The sequence below is a fragment of the Apostichopus japonicus genome, chromosome 4 (genome assembly GCF_037975245.1).
Source record: "Apostichopus japonicus isolate 1M-3 chromosome 4, ASM3797524v1, whole genome shotgun sequence".
NCBI lineage: Eukaryota > Metazoa > Echinodermata > Holothuroidea > Aspidochirotida > Stichopodidae > Apostichopus > Apostichopus japonicus.
Window position 1 is genome coordinate 13,490,273 of NC_092564.1, and position 21,097 is coordinate 13,511,369.

Sequence of the window (21,097 nt, forward strand, 5' to 3'; positions counted from 1 at the left end):
CATCTTTGTTACAACTTCTAAATCACATGATGGTTTGCACTTTCAATCTTGGTGTCATTTTAATTATTGGTGTTACATTTCTCCTGTGTTTTTAATGTCACTGCAGGAAATAATCGCCAAAGCTAGCCAAGCAAGGGCAGCATACCTGAAAGACGCCTCGTAGATTCTCATCGGAGCCTGAATCCTCGATTCATTGGGGTACGTGAGAGAAGTCGTCTTCATGTTTCACATCACAGCGATTATCTTCTCATTTTTATTACATTTTATTATTGCTATTGTATTTGTATATAGCTGGTTCTCGGAATGGTACAGTGGAAGGTTTGGTTACTTGCAGGGTGGAGAAACGATTTCAACATCTTGATATCTGTTTCACTTTTAATATAAAAAAAAAGAAATTAAAAAAATAGAAACCTCATGAACATTTTGAAGAAAATAACAAGCTACAATAATATCTACAGACCACATTACTAACAGTTGCCTTGGAAACGACTGACCTGAATCACATTTTTTGTTTTCTAACATATTTAGAAAGGTGAACAACGTGGTAAACTTAATCAGAGTGAATAGGGAATTTCAGGGATTGGTTTAAATGTTGTTTTGCAAACATTGGTGGCGAAAAAAATGGTATCATTTTACACAGAAATTGAAGAAAATGTTGAACTTGTTACAAGTAGGTTTACTCTTTCCACTTTGATTTGATGATGCATTAACCCATAACACAGTAAATGTATTACAAATCTGCCGTTATTTTGTAACGTTTTGTTCTTTATTTGTGCAGCTTTTGCAGCATTTTATCTTCCATTTTCACTTGGTCATTAAAGTTCAAAAACCTTCAGCATTGGACTGGTAACTATGTTTTAATGAAATTCATATTTCAGTCAATATTTGGACATGTCCCTCTCCCATTGTTACTTTTTAAAGTGGTCGCAACCAGCGTGTCGTTCTTGGAACATTTTCTTTTTTAAAGGTGACTGAAAACATCTATGTTATTGTGACTCTGGGTCTCTGGGACATATTTCAAATAGTTTAAAGTCTAAATGAGAATAAACCATTTTGTAGTTTTATTTGTTTTAATCAAAACTTTATATCTTTCTGAATCTGAAATGAGGATCCTTTTGTTTTTATGAATCGACGGTGGTTGTTTGATAAAACAATGAGAATTGGAACAATTGAGGCTGACCACCATTTTTTATGTTATGTAATGATCATGATTTTAAAATTTAAATTAAGGTTAACTTTGTCCTCGTCTGAGTGTTATTTACATATGAATGTTGTCACTGGTGAAATACATTGTTATTAACAGTCTCTGAGTTATTACAATATATTCTCAACAGTTCATCGTAGAACGTATTTGTGATACATTTTTGATTTTCAATCTCCAACTTGATCATGAGCTTAAAACAGAGGTGAGAAAAGTCACTCTCAAAGTTAACAAGTTCTTTCACTGGGTTTTATCATCAGATCAGATTTATCTCACTTTTCTCCCCGATAATTTATTCATGAGAAGCATTCTCAAGGTGATGAAGTTAAAACTCTAAAGAATTTCCTTAAAGGATGCTTTTTTTCTGATTACAGCCTAAAGGCTGTAAACATTTGGAATCAATCTTACTTTTGTCCGCTTTGGAACATGGGAAATACTCAGTTACCATGGTGATATCATGGACAATTGTCAACCACCTATTTATTTACACAGTAATTGAATATTCATATCACAATGTTTTATAGTTACTACTTTCCTTTACCAAGTCATTCTTGCAAAGGATTTTAATTTCCTGAAAGATTTAGTGATTGACACATCAAAGTAAAGATCTTCCTGCTACATGAATCTTTGGCTTGTAAGTCCAAAGAGTTAAATAATATAAGAAAACTGAAATAAATTTCTCTGCAATCACAAAGTGATAGGCTGTAATAATGTAACTTTGCTAAAAGCATTTCTTATGTAGCTTCTTTTTCATATATAACATCGTAGAATTTCTCAGTAATTGGCTCAAGTCTTTAGTACACAGAGCTTGATACTAATTTTTTTCTTCTACAGTTGAAGGTGTCTCCATCTCTATTGATGCAATATCAAAGATGGTTAAAATTGCACTCTCTCTATTGTAATTAATGATTCATTTGCATGACAAAACAGGGTAGTATAAGGTACTATTCATATGATGATGTTAAGATAAAAATGTTGACCTGTTTTTGATGTTTTTTTGCTGTGCAATATGGATTTCAATTTCAGTGACACTGTGGTAGTTTTAGCCTGTAGAAGAGATGTTTTCCCTCACTTTTGTTGTTACCATGGTTACCATGTAAAGCTACCTTTTGTCTCTATGGTGAATGTGCTACAATAAACTATCCTTAATCAGATAAGTATTTTGTTGGTCTCCTGTTTTCAACCTTCATTTTTTTTGTCAGTTTCCCAAAATATATGAGAAACATTTCACATGAGACGCAGAGAACTTGTGAATGTGAAGTGGACCAAGTTGTATATAATAAATGATTCCCTTGTGACCACTTATCCAAGCAGTTAACCCCAGCACTTTACTTTCAAAGATAAAAATAAAAAGTTCCTGTGTGGCATAGCACACATGCATAGGAAATCAAAGGAGTGAGCTCAAAATTTGCAAAGTTTATAAAAATCGTAGATGGATTGGGCAAGATGCTATTTGTTGGTCATATTGTGCCCTTTGCCCAGAGTTAAAAAATCTGGTAGGGTTTAGTGAAGTGAAGTGAAAAATTTAAGGGGATTACGAGAGAAATACTCCGGTAGCACCAACAAAGTTGATCGCAAAGACGGTTATTTACAACATTTGTTAGTTACACATGCATGTTGGGTAAGTCATCACATCTTGGCACATAAAATTTACAATCAAAACGGCAGAATAATCCCGTTAAAACTTCTTGCTCTCTTTATGTCGTTTTAACAAGTTTGCAAACCAATCTATATATGATGGAATATTGTCTGGCTGGCCAGGGCTTGAACATGTGACCACCAAACATTGCACTTCCTGTCACAGTATGTGGTCATCCACACGACCAGTGGCGGACTGGCCACACGGACATTTGGGCAATGCCCGGTGGCCCAGTGGGCTGGGGAGCCTGGTAAAAATTAAAGCCCATTTTCACAGTAGTTAATAGAATACCGACGGGCTGTGTAGAAATATATTTTTAACTGTGGGAATCAGTTCATGAAATGACCATGTTAGTTAGTCTGTTAGTTCGTAACAAAAGAACGTGCTATTGGCAACCCGTCATGGATTTTATTTAGGTTTTTTTTAAACTTTTTTTCAAGCATGTTGTCACAAAATGCTTGAAAAACTAAATAAAATCCAGTCTAAAACTTATAGTTTTGTTGACGTTTTTAACTTTCCTCCGTTAATCAAGAGTTGCTTCTGGAAAATTATTTTTGAGTCATTTTTAAAGGATTGTTGTAACCTACTTAATTGAGAAATATAACACCATTTTGCATCTAGGCATTCCTGAACTTCAAAAAGTCTCAATGGGGAGAGGTGTCCCCCTCCCCCAGGATGGCGATCACTATGTAAGTAGCATATCAATGAATAATGGGCCGGTCTAGGTGGAAAATGCCCGGGCCGGTTTTAAGACCCAGTCCGCCCCTGCACACAACCATATGTATGATTGACTGTATGTATGACTGTATGTATTGACCATATGTATTATTGACTGATGTTTCAATGCATGAATGTCAACAGACCACATACCTACTACATCTTCATCATGTGAACCTTGATAATGGGGGTGGGGGGGGGATGGATGACATATCAATAATTCTTTTGAAATTGATTTTTGTGTTCTTTATGATCCCACCGAGGAGGTGGTGAGGGAGAGGTACAGATATATCAATAGACTGCAAGATAAGTGCCAAATGACATTATCAGTAAAGTAGTGTTTAAATATAAAGGTAAGATATAAAATCTATATTGATGACTCCCAAAGAGTGACAATAAACCAGATCTTTTGATATTCGAGCACCATATAGAATATTTATTCTCCTTTTGAGACTTGTTGCTACATAAAGAAAGTCATGACTGACACCTGGTAAATCAAGTGGAATATTTGCAGGTGGCCGACAGGTGTAAAAAATGTTGTTCGCACTATATTTTATCCACAAAAAAACAGCTGACATTTTGTTGAAACATTGATCTCAAAACAATTAATCCAAAGAGTTATTTATTGGGGCACTAGGAGAGCAGCTCACAGTTTAACAGAGCGACCGACTTGTGAGCTCACAAACACTGAAATGGAATTATCGAATCTTTACTGAGCTGGGCCTGGGAATTTCGAGCAAACTGAATGTTTGTAGAAAAAGGTTTAAAGAAAACAAAACGATTGGGGGGTGGAGTGGAAACCGCAATCATGCAATTTATTTTTTACTTATCTTGTTTTTTTTTGTTTTTTTTGTGACATGCAAAGTGATTGGAAGCTGCAAGAAGTGGTTAAGAGTAGAAATGGTTAAGAGTAGAAAAGAGTAGAATTAAACTGCATTTGCATTGAATTTGTCCCAACCAGGCAATACTCAACCATTAAAGGAGAGGTAAAGATATCTGAAAATATCATCTTTGTTTAATAAGTCCACAATAGAAGAAAAAGGATCTTCAGTTTAGCCAGTACTTAAATATTCACAATATGCTTGCTGAGGAAAATACTTATATAAAACATTTGAGAAATGTGAGGAATAGATGTGATATTCACAAGATATCGATGATAAATGAAGGTACTAGATAAGTCTACTTGAACAGCTGGAAAAAAAAACAAGATGCCGCCATTTTGCAGATCTTCCAATCAAAGAACATTTTGCCGAATGTGAGGGAAACACTCTCACGCCGTTTCAATTTAATCATTTGTCATCATTGATTGAGGTTTAATTTGGTATAGTCAAGTCGCATACCAAAAGCAGAAGGAACGAAAGAATATTTTCAAATTTCTCATTTATCCTGCGTGCGTGTTACAATATGGCTACTATGAATGACACAAGATATTGTCATGGAATACACATTACTTAGTATTTACTAAGTCTTCAAATTCAAGGACAGTAAAATAATTTGATGATATTTTTCAATTATATCTTGATTATCAAACACCCACTGAGAAAATTTGAGAAATTTAACCCTAAATGGCCATCTCAAGTTGCAAATATCACTGTGTTTTATGTATAGTTACTAGTTGTAATGGTGTATTAGGATACTATGAAGCACTTTTTGCTGACAAAAGAAGACTGCCAATTAGAACGAGGTAAAATATTCCATAATAACAACTCCTACACCATTGGTATATGCAGCATCGGACAGGCCTGCTTGCACATGGCAGCGAATTGTTGAACACTTCAGTGTTCAATTCTTGATGGTTTTTTATAATATCTACAGGGCATTGCTACCACTTTAATTCTCGATGTTACTTTCGAACAGCTACAGGGTATTGCTACGAACTTAATTCTTGATATTTTCTTTTGAAATAGCAACATCCTACAGGGCATCACTACTAACTTAAGGCTGGCAGGCTCTGTTGGTATACCTGCAGTTTCTGGTTTTGAATCTTATTTTAACTTATATTAATTTTTTGGCCATTTCAAATATATCTTGAAGGGTTGTTTACTTATTTCCCCCTACATTGCATCACCTGTTGTGACATTAAACTAAAAATTAAGCTTAAAATATAACAAACAAAGTTGATTTGCATGGAAAGATGAACAAAGGCAGCAGTTTAAGACTTCATAATGAGAGAAGTTTATTGCAGATGTGGCTCAAAAGATCTTCAACTTAAATATTAAGCACAATCGGAAATGAAAAAATGTTGATGTAGTTTTGATAAGTAATTTGTAGAAGCTATTAGCAATTTGAGTTCACATCAGCCTTAGTTCCACTATCTGAGATACCTAGTTTACAAGGTTTTCACAAATTTGATGTCTCAAATAACTTCTGGTCTTCATCAAAAGCAATAGTGTTTTAGTACTCAACATGTGGCATCCACAACAGAAAAAACCAAGACCCAAGATTTATCTCATATTACCCTGTTTGATATATCAAAAATCATATACCAACAATGCAACACAGACATACACATAAACATGCAAAATGTAAGTTTTCATGATTGTCATGGAAACAAAAATTGCACAGCTGAACAAATTATTATCATCACCCCCTTAACATGCACAACCTCCCTTACTCAAATTCCATATCTGGTTTTATATCTGGCTATATCTGGATAGATAAAGTTTGATATGGCCATATAAAGCCAGATATATCTTGATATAATTGTAATCCAGATATCCATATCAAGTTTGATATGGCCATATAAAGCCAGATATAACTGGATATAGAGTCAATCCAGATACGCATATCAAGTTTGATATGGCCATATAAAGCCAGATATATCTTGATATAATTGTAATCCAGATATCCATATCAAGTTTGATATGGCCATATAAAGCCAGATATAACTGGATATAGAGTCAATCCAGATACGCATATAAAGTTTGATATGGCCATATAAAGCCAGATATATCTTGGTATAATTGTATTCCAGATATCCATATAAAGTTTGATATGGCCATATAAAGCCAGATATATATTGGTATTACTGTAATCCAGATATCCATATCAAGTTTGATATGGCCATATAAAGCCAGATATAACTGGATATAGAGTCTATCCAGATACGCATATCAAGTTTGATATGGCCATATAAAGCCAGATATATCTTGATATAATTGTATTCCAGATATCCATATCAAGTTTGATATGGCCATATAAAGCCAGATATATATTGGTATAATTGTAATCCAGATATCCATATCAAGTTTGATATGGCCATATAAAGCCAGATATAACTGGATATAGAGTCAATCCAGATACGCATATAAAGTTTGATATGGCCATATAAAGCCAGATATATCTTGGTATAATTGTATTCCAGATATCCATATAAAGTTTGATATGGCCATATAAAGCCAGATATAACTTGATATAATTGTAATCCAGATATCCATATCAAGTTTGATATGGCCATATTAAGCCAGATATAACTGGATATAGAGTCAATCCAGATACGCATATAAAGTTTGATATGGCCATATAAAGCCAGATATATCTTGGTATAATTGTATTCCAGATATCCATATAAAGTTTGATATGGCCATTTAAAGCCAGATATATATTGGTATAACTGTAATCCAGATATCCATATCAAGTTTGATATGGCCATATCAAGCCAGATATATCTTGATATAATTGTAATCCAGATATCCACATCTGGTTTGATATGGCCATATCAAGCCAGATATAACTGGATATAATTGTAATCCACATATCCATATACATTTTGATATGGCCATATAAAGCCAGATATAACTGGATATAGAGTCAATCCAGATACGCATATAAAGTTTGATATGGCCATATAAAGCCAGATATATATTGGTATAATTGTAATCCAGATATCCATATCAAGTTTGATATGGCCTTATAAAGCCAGATATATCTTAAAATACTTGTAATCCAGATATCCATTTACATTTAGATATGGCCATATAAAGCCAGATATAACTTGATATAATTGTATTCCAGATATCCATATCATGTTTGATATGGCCATATAAAGCCAGATATATCTTATAATACTTGTAATCCAGATATCCATATACATTTTGATATGACCATATAAAGCCAGATATATGTTGATATAATTGTAATCCAGCTATCCATATCAAGTTTGATATGGCCATATTAAGCCAGATATAACTGGATATAGAGTCAATCCAGATACACATATTAAGTTTATCTGGCCATATAAAGCCAGATAGATCTTGATATAATTGTAATCCAGATATCCATATCAAGTTTGATATGGCCATATAAAGCGAGTATAACTTGATATAATTGTAAGCCAGATATGCATATAGTTTGATATGGCCATATGAAGCCAGATATATCTGGATATATTTGTAATCCAGGTATCCATAACAAGTTTGATATGGCTATAAAAAGCCAGATATAACTGGATATAGAGACAATCCAGATAGGCATATAAAATTTTATCTGGCCTAATAAAGATATAAAGCCAGATCTAACTGGACATAGAGTCTATCCAGATATGCAGATAAAGTTTTATCTAGCCATATATAGCGAGATATAACTGAATATACATTTAAGATTGTGTGCTCTTACATAGTGTATTTTCACAGAGATTTACCATGCCCTATGTTTAGTACTGCACATATTTTAATGGTAAAGCACCTACAGTGCACGTCAGAGTGGGTATAAATTGGCTACTTGATCTATCTGGGTTGCTAGGCAACCACAGGATGATGGAAAAAGGATGACTCAGAGGGTAATTAAGCGTGAACATGGAGGTAAAAACAGACCTCCATGGTGTGAAAACCTTCTTTGGAACACAGGACATATGTGTATTGATACTCTGGGATCGAGTGAGATAGGAAAACAGTTTACACATGGTAGGGGTAGAGAACAGAGGGAAATTTAATAGAAAGAATTGGAAGGGTGATGGAGATTCGTAAAAAATAACCTATTGAGTTAGGACATTGGCAAAGGATTCTACAGAGAACTGAACAGTCAGAAGTAAGGAAGAATATTTTTGGAACGGATGGAAACAACATATTTGGGACTGATCTTCAATACTGAATGGAACATATATCGCCCTCCTGGAACTCATTTACTAAAGCAAGTATATCAAATACTGGAATAGCACACTGCAATTTAGTATCAACCTCTACAGGACCAGAGAAGAATAAAGAACTCAACCTTCAAGTATTTTATTGAACAGCGGTCATTTTATGACCATAGCAGTCGGATTAGGTAACAGCAAGGAGCTTTTTAGCGATATGTTTGAGGCCAAAACTGCAGATTCTTAAGTCCAAGATAAGTTGATCTTTACCTCCAATTAAGCCCTGCTTTTTTTTGGTCTAAATGTCTGGAGATTGGTTTGTCAGACACAATTTGAAATGATTTTGAAATCTCTTTCTAGTTGGAAGCATTGTGAGTCATAAATAAAACTATGTGTCACAAAAAAAGTTATGTACACAATTGGGTTTGGAATGTGCTGGGAATAAAGTAATCCCGACTTTATGTCTTCGTCATTGTTTTGAAAATTGTGTCGATGAAAAGGACTCGCAGACCTTGCAGAGACTGAAGACAGCATAGAGACGGCAGAGTGATGGGCATTTTGTCATGAAGCAAGCTTTCAAGTGCCAATTTATTCGTGGAGCATTATATCATGCCAGGATATTTTATTCTCTTAACCATGTATTTTTGTTCTGACGGTCATATTGTCTCAATAATCGTCTGAACAGAAGACCCTTTTTTAATATTAGTTTATTATTTGTAAAGGCTTGGACATACTGTGGGTAAAGTGAAACAAGAAAAAGAAAAATACCTGCTGATGGATCATACAGGAAATGTAATTAATGGCCAGATAATTAAGCAGTGAATAAAGAGTTGCTTTATATGCGCCATATATTGCCCTTATTTGGTTTCAAATTATATTTCTTTACAAGCGCCAGATGAAGTTCTGGCACAGATGAAGCCATTTTTTTTTAACTAGTTCAATCTGGATTTATCATAATATGGGACAGTAATGGATTTGCCAAGGGCAATATATATGGATGTTGCATATATGAGCCAGATATGGATTTGCCATATATGGGCCAGATATGGATTTGCCATATATGGGCCATATATGGATTTGCCATATATGGACCATATCTGGTCCAGATAAAAAGTGACCCATATAAAGTTTTATCTGAGGCAGATATGGCCTTTATCTTATATCAAGTTATATCTGCCCAATTCTTGATATGGCCAGATATAAATTCCATATATGGCACAGATATGGGCCAGATACAAATTGCCATATATGGGCCATATATGGATTTTGAGTAAGGGCTTGAATGATAATGGTGCTTCTCATCAAATGTCATGATAGCCACAAGTCAACAATTTGTCCTTTAGACAGAAATAATAATCTCCATGGTAGACGATATCGGGGAAAGACATTTTCGTAGCAACCTCAAATCTTCCTCTCATAAATTAAAAACTGAAACTTTAAGCCATTTTCTTCCTGAGTTTCACCATTGACGGCTGGATCACTATGAAGAAGAAAGAAAAATACACATATGTGGCAAACAATTAATTAAAAAACAGAAATTAACAAGAATGAATGATGGAAAAATTCATCTCTAAGTGGCTTGTTTCTTATTTAATGCTAAAAGCACATATTATTACAGATGTATTAACATTTGTAAAAACAATGAGTATTATGAACAAAACAAACATTATTGTCTACTTAACATTAAATGGTAATTCCAAAAATTGTCAATACTATGAAGATGAATATTTCCAATGTGATATTAGGTATACAAACCACAATTGAGCACTTAATTAAAAAATGGCACTATTTTTGTAAGTCTTAACTGAACTTTCTTAACCCTTATCTTCAAATTCTCTTTCTTCATATTTCAATACTTTATTTTGTCATTGCATCTGTGTCTCTATGTTTGTTTTTAGTTCTATCTACCTGCAGTTGCAAATAAGAGTTTCGGATAAGACCAGCTCTGGGTTACTGAGTTTCAGCCAATTGAAAAACATTGACTAAGTCAATACGTGTTGAGAGTCTGATATGAAATATAAGTTGGAGTCTACCAGAGTTGTGACAAGTTATTGCCACTAATTTTTGTGACTCGAATGGAGTCAAGGGCTCAATTTACTGTATTTTAACCTTTTTCATTAATAGACAAACTTGTTTGGACTCCTTTACTTGCTTACTACAATCGTGAATCATTTCACTGCTCTATTCTGCTGTTAAACCAGCCATATTAAACTCACCTCACCAAATGAAATCTTTCCATGTCAACTTCAGGGAAGAAAGTATCGCATTGAATATCTGCAAAAACCTTTGTCAGGTAAATTCTATGGCACAACGGTGATTCCATGGAGACCTGATATAATAAAAAGAAAAAAAACATGTGTTTAGGAATAGTATCAAACTTTCTCAATAGCCATTCTCTTGCACTCCTAAAAGTCAAGTTCAGGAGTAAAATTCCCAATTTTCAATTGAAGTGAGAAAAGTTAGGGGAAAAATGAACCAATGTTTGCCATTACAAAATTTGACGTGATAATAACATACTCTATTATCTTGCCTGAATTTGTTGATGTTTTAAATGTGTTGCTCAAAATTCTTGTTATTAAATGTACAGAATAGATTCATACTTGTTACTGCCATCATTGAATATGTTGTAAGGAGATTCATTCACAAAGAATTTCCAGGCTGCAATGTAAGCAATGTGTCAGTGACAAATATATTTCGTTGACCTTTGTACACAAACTAGAAATTATTTTTACACCACTTTTGAAGAGACTAAAGTTCACACAAATCAACTGATAATCCACTTGTAGGAATGATGATTAGAAAGACAAAATAAAGTTTAGACCAAGTTTGTCTTTCAGGGTGATCTACACAGCTTGATCTTGAAATGACAGAGTGGTTACACTTCCAAAAATGTTCCACATGCCAAATGTATAACCTGCATTGTTTAACCTCCATATGGGTGGCATATATATTTTCACATGACTGATGCCTGTTGCTTTTGTCATGTGTCTGTTTTGTTACTGTATGTCACAATCAGGTGCTGGGCTTAAAACAACAAACAAAACAGGAATCACAAGACAGTCTAGCTCAGTGGTTCTCAAAGTGGTCCCTGCCGCCCCCAGGGGGCATCGGGAAGTCTCATGGGGGCACTACAGGGTACACGGATAGTATGGGGGCGTTGGCGCTGATTTGGGAGTCCCTGGCGATTAGGACACATCGCTGCAGCAATTTAGGGCACAATAAGGCATCCAGGGGGTCTGGGAACAAAAACAATAAATTTTGTGACCCAAATTTATCCAAAAATGGTATTAGAAATTCAATAACTCCACCCCTAGGTCCAATTTCTTTCGCATTGGGATTATATTGTAGCAGAGACATCTCTTGTAACTTATATGAGCGCCACCATTTTAGCCTGTCATTTGGGGTATTCCTTGAGCTGATCGCTGATTGCAAAGTCGAGGGGAGGGGGTAGGGGGTAGGGAAGGGGAGCATTGGAACAGTTCAAGATGGTCGAAGGGGCAGTCGTCCAAAAAAGTTTGAGAACCACTGGTCTAGCTGCTTGGTGGTTTAAAAAAAATATTGTTATCTGATCCCTTGTGAGTTAAGTTTGTTTTGAAGATAGCGATCATGATTCAGATGAGCAATACTATACAGTCTGTCTAGCCTCTTATTCTCCATCCTCCCTTTAAAGAGGACAGGGATGTATGAAGCGAGAGAATATATAGCAATTTAGATAAGTCTGCTGAACATGGGTTTAGTGTCTTCCTGAATGGAAAAGTTTGAAATTGACAGGGATATGTCACTCTCCTAAACAATAAGTCCCCCCCCACCACCCTCTGCCCCTCCATTTGCTTTGCCAATGCCTTTTCTCCAGGCACAGGTTGACAAGGGTTCAAAAGATGGCCAATAACTTAATAGCATATTCAACATTCAAATGATCTGATTATAGCCAATCACACACAAGATGATATAATAAAATATACACAAAACTACTGCATATTCATTACCTTATAAACAGACTGACCACCAACAATCCAAACTTCATGTATTTCTTTCTGCATTTCAGGTTTTGAAAGATGTTCAATGGCAGATTCTAATGAATCGAACAAGTATTGTGAGCCTTCTGGCTTCTCTCTGCAAGGAAATAATAAAAAAAAATTGCCAAAGGTTACACTTGAAAAGACATACTGTGACACCTATGTTATAAGTGTATTCATTTATTACACCTCAACTGAGAGAAGAAAGTAATGAAGCAGTAAAAATGCTCTGTAGTCCTGAAGTAAATAGCCAAAGTTCTTTTTTTCCCATTCCAGTGCAGCTCCATGAGCTGAAATGATTTTAGCTGTGATTTCAAGAAATTGCGACAAATACTTTCAAATTATAATATTACCATGCAAGCATTGTACAACTCCTCCATGATTAGAACACAGGTTTGTCATGTGTGGTTTCCTAGCTGTCATATGACAAAGCATCAACCATTTATATCACTGTTAAGGATTTTACAGTATAGAATTGTTATTCAAATTTCTATGTGAACTATACTTTAGACACATATATATTGTTTGAATAAAAGGAAATTTTCTGTCACCATTTTGAATTTGCAAATCCCTTTAAAATTTCTTAAATAGACTGAGAGCTTTACATGCATGTTAACAATTAACATGCACTGTGAAATATTTTGACAAGCTACAAGTCATCTGGTATAAATCACAAAACAAACAGCCGATTTTGTACCAATTGAGATAACCTTTGATCCCTTGAGCCAATTTTTCCACCATTTGAGATAGCCTGACCCTTTGAAGTTCAGAGGGTGCAAATGGATAACAGCCACTTGAGTGTGCTTTACAATACTAAATATCAACTTTCCTTGAACTTTCCTGGATGACTGTATGTTCTGTTAAAGACTTATACAGCCCCTTAACAAAAAACTGAACTGAATTTGATCAAACTATATTCACCAAAAGAAAACCATACCATTGGAGAACTGACAGATTTATTATAGCTTTAATTTTGGAAAAATGTTGAAAAGTTTTCAGACTTCGATACAGGTCTGTTGAGTGTTGACATATATCAATTTCAATCATGGGGCATCTATAGTACCTATCAAGTATGACATTGATTCAACTTGTGGTTGATGAGATATTGTGTTTACAAGCTGTTTATTACTGTTTCCCCATTAAGCCCCACCAATTAATGAATACTACTTAGGTAAAAGTTGTTGTTGCAAAGAGCATATACTTACTATGTAGTGACATCACGATACCAAGTATGAACTAAATCGGGCATACTATTGAAGAGATATTGACATTTTAAGAAGTTTATGCTAATATTCATGAGATAGGAAAAACAATAAAAGGGCACATCTACACATCATGGGGCATCTACCAACCCAGTAAGACATCATTCAACTTGTGCTTCTTGAGATATCGTGTTCATAAGTTGGCCGTCACACACACACAGACACGCCATCATAACTGAGCTTTCGGGCGCCGTAACCAAAAATTTGTACCAGTGAAAATCTGATTTATTAAGATGGTACTGTACTTATTCACCCACTTCATACTCTTTGATAAATGGTTACCAAGGTTACAATCTTGAAACTACTCACCATCAGCAAACACAAAAATTGAAGTAGTATGTACTTACTGCAGGGATCTACTAAGGACAATATTAATTCTGTTTTTTAGAGGTCTAAACTTTGGTGGAATTGAGAACCATGTTTTCTTCCCCATGATAGCCACATTCTGTTTGCCTTCTGGAGGGTTACCAGTTGACATTACATTAAAATATTTCATATCTTTCCTGCAAAAAAATTGAAAAAAAATTGATGAGCTTCAGTTCAGAGATAATGTGAAATAAAAACCAGAAAAGCCAGCAGACTTAGTGATTCCTTGCCTTATAAATTTATATATGGAATCACCTGATTGATAGAACAACTGAGCAAAATGTGGCTTATAGTCAAGAACCAGAACATCAGTAAATAGACTAGATAACTTGACCATTGCATTGGCGCTACCATTCTGAAAATTGATGGCAGATAACAGTCATGCGTGGAAGAGGAAAGCCATCTCAGCCACTAAAATGAACAAAGGTCAAATCCTGTGACAGTAAGTGAATGTAGAAGAGTCATTCATCAAAGAAACGGTTGGATTTTGAGAGCTTAGGTTTTCATACTTTGACTTTCACTTAAAGCAATAGAGACTTTCTTCTAGTCAATAAGGAGTACTATATATGGAGTTCATCCAACTTCAAATTCAGATTTGTTGTTATCATCTGTCAAGTGGAATAAACTCTGCCCTAGTGGGACAAAGGTGTTCCATCCGAGCTAGAATAATCTGAAAATGAGTCAACTTAGTCAACTTAGAATCTAGTGCTGTAACAAGTCACGACTAAAGTCACTGAATTTCAGAAATAAAGTGAATCAAGTGGAGAGATAATACATCCACTGTAGGAAAATCACTGGCTCTAACTCAACCTTAAAAACCTTTTCAACTCATTGATGATGTCTACTCACTCTGCAATTCACAGAAAAGCAATTTTTTTTTTGCTACAACCTATGTCTGTTATAGGGATATCATTTTAATGATATCAGCAAAGTCTTACAATACAAAAAAAAAGATAAACTGTAAATACAAGTGAGTAGTGAGAATGATGAACACATACATTAAGAAAAGACATAGATACAAACTGTACACATCATCAGTGATGCTAATTCTTTATTTAATTGAAACGAAAAGAAGTTTAAACCAGACTGACATCTAGGATAGACTCTCACCTAATTGTCCAGGGTAAAGTCCCATTCACACCAATCCCCATGTTGTTGCAGGCTGCTGCGATGAGATTCAGTCTCAAATTCGACATCTTAGATGTGTATGTGAATATTAGTCTGCAATGGAAGCACTTATACTGATAAGAACTATATTTATAGTAACACAGTTTGAACTTTTCAGACAGTCAAGTGTTAAGAATACAAGATTGTTTTTCACAAACCATTTTTAGAGATGTTCTTGGCTAGACAGAGGAACAACTGTTAGGCTAGACTTGGTACCATACGTGATACTGTGGTTGCCTACAGATATTAATAGTATGTGCCTGGTTAACTTGATTTCAGCATTTATTTGCTTAATACAGCATTAAAATTATTGAAAGAGAACCAGGGAGAAACAGCATTGTTGGGGTCAGTGGGGAATGATTCCCCTCCCAACCCTCTACAAGCTCTAGCAATTCAGAGTTAGAAACAGGAATATTCAATATTACCTGGGACAGAAATCATTTTGTCAGTATCATAAAAAATGTCAATATATGTAGCACTGTTTAATTAAACAATTAAATATAGGTCATTATAACATATAAGTAAACCCTTACAGCAATATCATTAGCAATGATTGAGAAAGGATGGAATGGGTGCTATGAGTCTTGAAAAGGGTGCAATGAGTATTCCAAGTTCAAACTAACCACACAAAATACATTGGATAATGCCAGCTTTAGCACTTTTAAGCTTCTTCTGGCAGAGTCAAACCCACAAAAGGCTTTTCAGGCACCTTCTACTGCCACCTCCCTCCCCCCAAAAAAGGATTTTTTTTTTCTTTCTCCCAGGTACACTGTTATAGGTACGTTAACCAAACTTAATAGCAAACTACTGTACCTAATGGGTATACACATTTACATTTATTCTATCCTTCAGACACCTACCCCCATTATCATTCCCATCCCCACCTTTACCCCATCCATTCCCATCTCCCTTCCACACATACACTGGAAACTATTACGTCACTAAACTAATTGACTTAATCTAATGTTAGTTATGATGTTGAAACTTCTCAACAGTGCACACACACATGCCAAGGCACACTGACATAGATGATACCGTACATGTGGGGAAAATTTATAGTAAAATATGTCAAATATATTCATTTCAAATAAGGTTTATCATTAAATATATATATTGCAACTGCACAACATCATTATATTTCCAAATGGTCGTGTCACTGATCTTTATCAGGGACCTACTTTAACGAACATCATTTCCTCGCCAGTTAGTTAGCTCAGTGTCACTCCAAGATTAATGTATGTCGTCCAGTAACAGAGTTGTTGACAATTGACAATTCATAATCATGGACGTTAAATATGAATGTAAGAGACTGACTTCGGTCAGCTTGTGGCTTTGATAGGCCAATGAGGCTTCTTCGTGAGTTCCTGCTTGTAGGAGGATCTAAAACAATTAAAAAAATTAAAATAAAAGATGCTATAGGCGATTTAAATGGTTGCTAGCATTTGTTTTTAAGTACTTCTACCAGCCTAGTGTTAGCATACCTTAGTTAGTGGTGTATGATCATTGATGTAGCTTTTAAGATAAATATCCTAGAAGAGAAACTTTGTCGTGTATTCTTGCTTTCCACATGGATTCTTAGAAACCAGTATAATCGCAACCCAGTTTATGTCACAAAGCCTTCTTAGTTGTACGTTAAGTCTTGTAGACCTACGGCTCTGTTCATACCCGGACTGAAACCTGACGCATTAACGGATGGTGGGGCTTATTCGCAGGGCAGCCCTGCGAATAGCCAGACACATACACCTTATTCACAGGGCAGACTTAGACTGGGTTGACGGGCTCAATAACTTTTGGGGCTATTCGAGTTTGCTTTTGGGCACCAGCTATCTTTTTGAGAGTCTTAATTGGGAGCCTCTATATTTTGAGGAATTTATTGGCCTTTGGGATTCATATATCTTAATGCTGTTAGGATTGGTTTTGGGAGCCTAGGGCCTTAAGATTGAACCAGTCTAGCATTAGTACCGCCAACATAAAAAATGTCATCCCTCATTTTCACCTTTGGTTTTGCAGAGTGACTGCTCATTTGCATGTAAAGGTGTGGGAGGGGGGGGGGTGTCACACCCTTGACCATATTGGCTTTCAGGCAATACCGGCTTTTGGGGAATCCCAAGATAAGCTCCCTTAAAATAAGCTTTTAAAATTGAATTGCTAGGGTTCCAAAAATTAGCTTATGAAGTGGCTAAGACTATTTGGGCCCAAAGGGTTGGCTTTTTCAAGGCCCCTAAACTGACTGGTATCAATAGCAAAACCTAATAATAAACATATTTTCAAAATCGTCACAGCCCTGCGAATAAGGTGTCTGTGTACGTTATTCGCCGGGCTGCCCTGCGAATAATCACTTCGTTAACGGATACATACTGTATGCATCTATTTTCGCACAACAGGTACCGATAGTACTGAATAGATGTCTTATGCCTAGCTGTGGAATTCCGTGTGATTTGCCCAGATTTGTCATCACATTCTTCAGATTTATCATACTTCAAAAGTTTACTCTTCATGAAATATGCTTATCTTGGAGCTCAATATTACCTTAAATTAATGCGACGTTTCTGTTTGATTCCGTGGAGAAAACCGAGCTTGTGTTTTTGAAAAATCGGCGGGAAGGGTACATCTAACTAATAAGGATACCTTTGCGCTTTCCGGTGCAAAGGTTGTTCGAGGCCATATTACGTAATTATTGTTGGTGGAGCCTACGTGTAAAAAATGTTGTTGCACTGTTTGGGGTCTTGAAACGAAGGTTTTTTTTTTTTGTACAAAAATATTATTTAGTTCTGGAGAAAAAAAGATTGCTTATCAGAGGATGGCATTTATTCTTAAAACTGAATTCACATGTTAGAAGAATGAAAAATAAGTCATTCAAACTGCAATAATGTCATGGTTAAGGTCATTACGATTGCCCCAAATTTTATCGCCTTAAACTTGCTTACAGTTTTCAAAAGTGCTTTCCTGAAGATTCTGACGGTCCAAATTATTCAATTTGACATTTGAAAAATCTCACTGAATACTAATTTTTTTGAGGATGGCAGTTGAAGTGTTGGTTGAAATTTGAGCATCGGTGAACATATCGTAGGCTGACTTTCCAGCATACTTGGATTCAACGTGGAGTGTTAGCTCAGTGGTTAACGCCGGTGCCTTTCAATCTTAATGTCCCGAGTTCGAGTCACTCCAAGATTAATGTATGTCGTCCAGTTACAGAGTTGTTGACAATTGACAATTCATGATCATGGACTAAATATGAATCTAAGAGACTGACTTCGGTCAGCTTGCGTCTTTGATAAGCCACAGATGGCTTCTTCACGAGTTCCTGCTTGCAGGGGGATCTAAAATACATACACACGTACACGTACACCCACACACACACACACACACACACACATACTCTCCGCTTGCATGAATGCATAGGTTACGATTATCATCAAAATTAAAAATTGACATTTAGACCGTTGGTGAGAACATTAGACTAGTTTTAGACCTCATTGATCTTTGTAATTCCGACAATATTTCAGGTACTCTTCTTTTTCTAGATTTTGAAAAGGCTTTTGATTGTTAATTTGGACTGTGAGTTTCTTTATCAAAGTTTAAAGTTCTTCAATTTTGGTCCAAATTTTATTAGGTGGGTTAGAACTTATTATGGGAACGTTACATCTTGTGTTATTAACAATGGTCATCTCTCTCAGTATTTTAGTATTTCTCGAGGTGTAAGACAGGGTTGTCCACTCAGTCCTTACCTCTTTATTTTATGTTCAGAATTTTTCACATTCATGGTTAAAATAGGCTGTTGTATGAAGGGTATATCAGGCGCGTATCCAGGGGGGGGCGTTGGGGGCGCGCGCCCCCCGGGAAAGGAAAAGAAGAGAGAAAAAAAAGAGAAGAAAAAGGGAAAATGGGGGGGGGGGGAGAAAAGGAGAAGAGGAAGGAAGGGAAAAGAAAAAGAATAAAGAGAGAAAAAGGAGAAAAAGAGGGAGTAAAGATAAACGCCAAGACCTCGGGAAGAGAAAGAGGAACAGTTATGCGCTGATAGCTATTATATACACAGGGTAGCCAGTGACAGATCGAGGATTACGGAGGGGCGTGCGCCTCACCCTACCCCTTATACCGACAACTTCATTTTTGACGTTCCATTTTTCCTCTCTCACTAATGTATCTATATATATACTATATATGGTCTATCATATCGCGTGTGTGTGTATGGACGCCTTAAACAATAGTACAATTGTGCTATGGAACCAACTGTGGCTGGTCTTGAACTCAACCGAGTCGTCGGGGAACATGACGCATGACGCCCCCCCCCCCCCCCTGAGCAAATTTTCTTTATGATATCGCTAGTAATTTCAAAATAGACCATGATTAGATGCAACTTACAATGCATGGGAAGTGTCTTTTCCAGCGATCTGGGAGGCATTTTCGGCCAAAATTTTCTTGTACGCTTCGCGCCAACTCATGGTGGCGCTACGCTTAGATTGTTTGCCTACAGGCTTCGCCCCTCCCTTGGCAAATTACTCGCTACACGCCTGTTCGAATTTGTAAAGCAAAGAGCAGATATCACATCATATCAGTGAGCATGAAAATGCATGTTCCAGGATGAGCAGCCTCAAAACTGTCTATGTGTGTAGTCAAAGGCGTAGGAACCCAATCGGATTTGGGGGCTGTAACGACTTGCCCGAAAAATATAACCAAAATTTTTCGCGCGCGAAGTGCGCGTCCAACATGTTAATGTCAATATCATAAAAGCAAGCATCGGTCATTACATCGCATGGCATCGTGAAAGTTGCGCAGTATACCGCGGGATGCTAATGTAAACAACGAAATGTCTTATGTAGATGGAGAAAAAGCATATAGGTCCAATTATGTCAAAACTCTCTTTTACAGTAGTAATGACGAATTAGTCAGCCAAGCTTAGAACTTTATTTTAATTACCAAGGAGATAATTTTTAAACTATTCATTTCCTTAAGTTACATCATTGCTATTTATTTTTCTTTCAGTAGGTGCCTCAAAAATTCTCAGCATATTTCTACACCAATAAATTAACTGTGTCTGAATTTTCGAAAATTTCCTGACCAACATTCTTCATCATACTTCCTTCTACTAGTGCAATTTTGACCTGTCTGTTAGGGGTTGAAGGAGGTTTTTCTATATTGGTTATCCATATATTGAATTTTGTGCAACATTATGGGTCTGTTTTGAAGTGATTTTATTCACGAGAAATTTGAATTTTCAAATTCTGAACAGATAATGGGCTTAAAACCTTGAAAAGTGGGGCTTTCGGATATTGTGGGCCGTGACGTAGAATCACCTACAAAAGCAATGAATGATCCACAGGACATGCAATGAGGTCGAACATGATGTGTGACTGGTGACAATCTTCCAAAAGGTAATGGATGGAAAAAAAACTATGGGGAACTACTTGGTTCTCAGGCAAAAATGTACATCTGGTTGGTCATTTTCAAGCCCGAAAAGTGCCATTTCCGGTGATCTGGTGGGTATCAAAACCAGAATTTTTTTGTACGCTCCGCGCCAACCGATGGTGGCGCTCCGCTTAGATAGTAATTCGCGCCCCCCCCCCCGGGTTAGAAAATCCTGGATACGCCCCTGTATATCTATTAATAACTCTGAAATTAGAATTTCTCAATATGCCGATGATACTGTTTTATTTTTAG

At 36.0% G+C, this 21,097-nt stretch overlaps 2 protein-coding genes across 10 annotated transcripts in view; one reads left to right on the forward strand and one right to left on the reverse strand.

The window, feature by feature from the left end:
• Positions 1 to 2,358, forward strand: part of LOC139966510 (intermembrane lipid transfer protein VPS13A-like) — a 123,122-nt gene extending 120,764 nt beyond the window's left edge. For all 7 annotated transcript variants that reach the window (XM_071969591.1, XM_071969592.1, XM_071969595.1 and 4 more), the window contains one exon: positions 107 to 2,358. In XM_071969591.1, coding sequence (XP_071825692.1) covers positions 107 to 163 — 57 coding nt within the window. In that variant the 3' untranslated portion in view covers positions 164 to 2,358. The remainder of the gene's footprint in view (positions 1 to 106) is intronic.
• A 1,988-nt stretch (positions 2,359 to 4,346) lies between these two features.
• LOC139966509 (dihydrofolate reductase-like) lies at positions 4,347 to 18,116 on the reverse strand. Of its 3 annotated transcripts, XM_071969588.1 has the most exons (7): positions 17,969 to 18,105; positions 16,618 to 16,819; positions 15,383 to 15,493; positions 14,254 to 14,409; positions 12,615 to 12,741; positions 10,845 to 10,957; positions 4,347 to 10,108 (listed from the first exon to the last, which is right to left on the reverse strand). In XM_071969588.1, exons 3-7 carry the CDS (start codon positions 15,466 to 15,468, stop codon positions 10,030 to 10,032), a joined length of 561 nt encoding a protein of 186 aa, XP_071825689.1. In that variant the 5' UTR covers positions 15,469 to 15,493; positions 16,618 to 16,819; positions 17,969 to 18,105; the 3' UTR covers positions 4,347 to 10,029. The 3 variants fall into 3 exon arrangements, with proteins under 3 accessions (XP_071825689.1, XP_071825688.1, XP_071825690.1); XM_071969587.1 differs by lacking the exon at positions 16,618 to 16,819 and having other exon boundaries at positions 17,969 to 18,116; XM_071969589.1 differs by lacking the exons at positions 16,618 to 16,819; positions 17,969 to 18,105 and adding an exon at positions 16,921 to 17,133.
• Between the last annotated feature and the right edge of the window lie 2,981 nt (positions 18,117 to 21,097).

What these genes read in the sequence shown, in the direction of transcription:
- LOC139966509 (XM_071969587.1), bottom strand. Translation starts at nt 15,468, where the DNA reads ATGTCGAATTTGAGACTGAATCTCATCGCAGCAGCCTGCAACAACATG. An exon ending in GTCCTTAGTAGATCCCTGCA is followed by an intron (nt 12,742 to 14,253) that starts GTAAGTACATAC and finishes ATTTCCTTGCAG; the next exon opens with AGAGAAGCCAGAAGGCTCAC. An exon ending in GAAAGATTTCATTTGGTGAG is followed by an intron (nt 10,109 to 10,844) that starts GTGAGTTTAATA and finishes TCTTCTTCATAG; the next exon opens with TGATCCAGCCGTCAATGGTG.